Source organism: Tripterygium wilfordii, chromosome 15 (genome assembly GCF_013401445.1).
Source record: "Tripterygium wilfordii isolate XIE 37 chromosome 15, ASM1340144v1, whole genome shotgun sequence".
Classification (NCBI taxonomy): Eukaryota; Viridiplantae; Streptophyta; class Magnoliopsida; order Celastrales; family Celastraceae; genus Tripterygium; species Tripterygium wilfordii.
The window spans coordinates 4,516,064-4,519,943 of NC_052246.1; the positions used below are offsets into that span (position 1 = coordinate 4,516,064).

The 3,880-nt window shown below is 35.2% G+C and overlaps 1 protein-coding gene across 1 annotated transcript; it reads left to right on the forward strand.

The window, feature by feature from the left end:
* LOC120015878 (NAC domain-containing protein 87-like) lies at positions 1–1,840 on the forward strand. The gene is made up of 3 exons (XM_038868368.1): positions 1–440; positions 594–874; positions 1,018–1,840. Exons 1-3 carry the CDS (start codon positions 254–256, stop codon positions 1,636–1,638), a joined length of 1,089 nt encoding a protein of 362 aa, XP_038724296.1. The 5' UTR covers positions 1–253; the 3' UTR covers positions 1,639–1,840.
* The last annotated feature ends 2,040 nt before the right edge of the window (positions 1,841–3,880 follow it).

The following is a 3,880-nucleotide window of genomic DNA, read 5'->3' on the forward strand; positions in this document are numbered from 1 at the left end:
CGGATCTTCTTCAAGGAAGAAGCTCTCCTCTCCTCTATTTAATACCCTCTTTTCCCCGTTGTTCTATTTTCTTAATTGCTCATTTTCACATAAGATCCTTTCTTTTAATTTTTTTTTCAAACAGAGCTTCCCTGTTTTTTCTGTCTGGTTTCTTCAAACACTTTTGTTGTGTATATATATAAACATCTGCTGCTTTGTGCATATACATATTTCTACACAGAGGTTTAGATCAACTTGTGGCTTTGTATATTGAATGGAGGAGGCTATAGTATTGAACAGAGGAGACGACCTCCTCGATTTGCCGCCCGGGTTTCGATTCCACCCCACAGATGAAGAGATCATAACTCATTATGTTACAGAGAAGGTCATGAATTGCAGTTTCGGTGCAAGTGCTATTGGTGAAGCTGATCTCAACAAGTGTGAACCTTGGGACTTACCCAGTAAGATTTCTCATCCCAAATTCATTTTATGTTCACTTCTGATTGATTTTCTCTTCTGGGCTTTTGTTTTTGTGCCCATTAAGCTATCTGGGTCAATCTAATTGTACTAGTTCTTGGTGGGTTTTTTTTTAATGATTTTGTGTGTTTGACCAGAGAAAGCAAAGATGGGGGAGAAGGAGTGGTACTTCTTCTGCCAGAGAGACAGGAAGTACCCAACAGGGATGAGGACTAATCGGGCGACAGAATCCGGTTACTGGAAGGCAACCGGAAAGGATAAGGAGATCTATAAGGGAAAAGGATGCCTTGTTGGGATGAGGAAGACTCTTGTTTTCTACAAAGGAAGAGCACCAAAAGGAGAAAAAACCAATTGGGTTATGCATGAATACAGACTTGAAGGCAAATTCTCCTACTACAACCTCCCTAAATCTGCAAAGGTATGTAAAGTTTTGATCTTTTTGTTTAGGTTGAGTGTTACAATCAAGGGTTTCTTTTCAATCTCTTTGCTTCTTCCTCAAATTACCCTTTTTGTGTGCTTTCTTGTAAATGAAGAATATGTATGTATTCTACCTTATTTCAGGATGAATGGGTTGTGTGTAGAGTTTTCCATAAGAACAGTAGCACAGAAGGAGTCAAGAAAAGTCCAATTCATGAAATGTTGAGGGTGAATTCATTTGGAGATGATCATTTTCTTGATTACTCTACACTACCACCTCTAATGGATCCTCCTTACTCTAATGGAATTAACTCGGGTTTCGGCGATGGCGAGAACGAATTCAAGTCCATCAACACAGCATCAATGCCAAGATCTTCTGATGGGAATTACATCCAAAACTTTGTGGAGCCTCAAAATTCCAATGATCAAACACTACCAAGCTCTATTTACACTCAAGTTCCTGAAATGTCTAATTCTCTCTTCTCCTTCCATGGATCTCCAAATCTTGGCTACTTGTACCAGGGCAAAAATAGCTTTCCGGGTTCCGGGTATGGTGCCATTAAAAACAAGCAATGCAAGGTTGAGCAATTCTCGTCAAATCAATCAATGGCTAGCCTCTCTCAGGAGACCGGAATTAGCACCGATGTGAACACAAATACCGAGATATCATCAGTGGTGTCAAGTTATAGCAACAAGGGTTATGAAGATCTTCAAGGTCCATCCGTTGGCTCTGTAATGGATTTTGATTGCTTTTGGGATTGCTGACAATTTTGGGAAAACTAAACAAGTGTGTGCTCGTTAGCTCTAGCAAGTTAGTTCTTTGTTTCTTAGATTTTTTTACAGACTATATCAGTATAAGTTTTCTTTCTTCCACTAGGAAAATTATTTGATTAATTAGTTTCTGAAAGGTGGTTGTTGATCAGATTCAGATTATATATATATATATACTTTGTATAGATTCATGGCATCTTCTACACCCTTTTCAATTATTAAATTTTTAGTGATTGATACACAAAAGGAGAGATTCTATGAATGTATATAATCAAATTCTCATGTAAATCTATATGTGTTCGTTTCATATATATTATAGTGAATTTGTTTTCTTGTTTTATACTCTTCTACCCCAATTCGAACTTGAATACTAGTTTTTCTAACTTTCTATTTTTCTCAATTTCACGAATAGAAAAAAAATCATTCAATGCACGCAATGATCGCATAATAATTGAATATTGCATTGATGGTTAATATATAATCAAATTTTGTAAAAGTTGGGTATGATTGCATAAACACTTCGCTGTTAAATATGATTAGATTGCATAATTAATTTATCTCTTGAAATGGGGGTTTATGAAACCATAACAAATTTTGTATGGTTGTATACATAGCATCAATAACTTGGATTAATTCATAATTATTTCTTTAATTTAGGTTTTATGACATCACAAATTCAAGGTCATTTTAGCTGTACTAGGAAGAAATACAACTAAATTAAGCAAACTCATATTGAGCATGAATCACGTGAGACATTCCCTGAATCTTTGCCATAAATGCCTCTCATCAATCCTTAAAGTATTGTAATAATGACAGTTAGTTTCAACCATGTATATATAGCTAGCTAGGTTTCTTGAACAAGCCTTAATCTTGTGTCGAACGAAAACTTAATAATAATGACCCAATTATATGTTAATTAATATTTCCAGCTATAGCTCAAGTTCTTGGGATTGATGATTCGTAGAAACGTAGTTGATACGATTCTATATATATATGTGAACATCTTCAATATCCCCAAGCCATAAAATATTAAATTAATTAATAATTATTACACAGTGATCAATATATATCATGTAAACTGTGCTAGGATTCTCGTGGTCTTGATAAAGTTGTAAAAGTAGGTGCCTTTTTTTGTATGAATTTGATGCTCTCTATTCCAATGAATGAAAGGTGTGTTTGGGAAGCTAGAAAGTGGAGAGAGATGGATTTTCATGTGAGTAAAACAATAACAATAATAATAGTATGGGTGTGTGTGTGTGTGAAGAAGTGTGAGCCATTAGCTTACTTTCTATTCAAGGCAAAGCGTCTGTTTAAGTCTCAATAGTTTCAGGAAAGTTAACCACCCCTTTCTGGGTTTTGTTTGATTTCAATTATTTTAATTGAAAGCTTGAAGCAGTAGATAAGCAAGAGAGAGAAAGAGAGAGAGAGAATATTCTTTTACAGGTTTTGTTTTTGAATCAATCAAGAAGCCTGATTTGTTGCATGAAAACATGGTGCGCCAACCAATAATTGGCTTCCACCGCAAACACAGACATCGCTGTCGTCTGTCTCTCCAGAGAGAAATGAAGCGTAATTAGTTTACTGCTGATTCTTTGGATGGAATTTGGGGTCTCTCACTCATGAATGCTTCAAGCATTCTTTTCCTTCACCAATCTATGATCTTAAATTCTACTACATTAGGTATCTACGTGGAGAATTTACTCTTTGTGAATTGTGTGCATATCAATATCAGAAGGGGGTTTTTTTTTTTCAATGTCCATTTTTATAAAATTTGACCAAGTAGTTCATGTCTCAATGTGGCTGGCTGGCTTGTCCTCCATCAATAATGGTAGATTACTTGGAAAAAATCCTTTAATTTTACTTAATATTAGAGTCTGAAGCAAAATGGGTCGTCTTAGGTAATTGAGAAGGTTATAATTTCGTGTGAAAACAGTACTATTTATCTGAAAAAGGTTCAGTTATTATAAGTAGTTGCTTTAAAGTTTCAGAAGTGCTATGGATCTCAGTAACTGAAATCCCAATTATTATAACTGTTAAGGTGTATGCATAAAATTTAATGTGCATGTGGAGCCCATCACATATACATTAAATCATGTGTATACATCTTAGCAACTAAGATAACTGAAATCTTTAAGAAACGATTGCAATGGTGTTATAATAGTGCATTTTTGTTGTCCCATGGAACACTTTTGCTGGCCTAATTGGCTCAAAGTACAGCACTATGATGGGCTTTTCT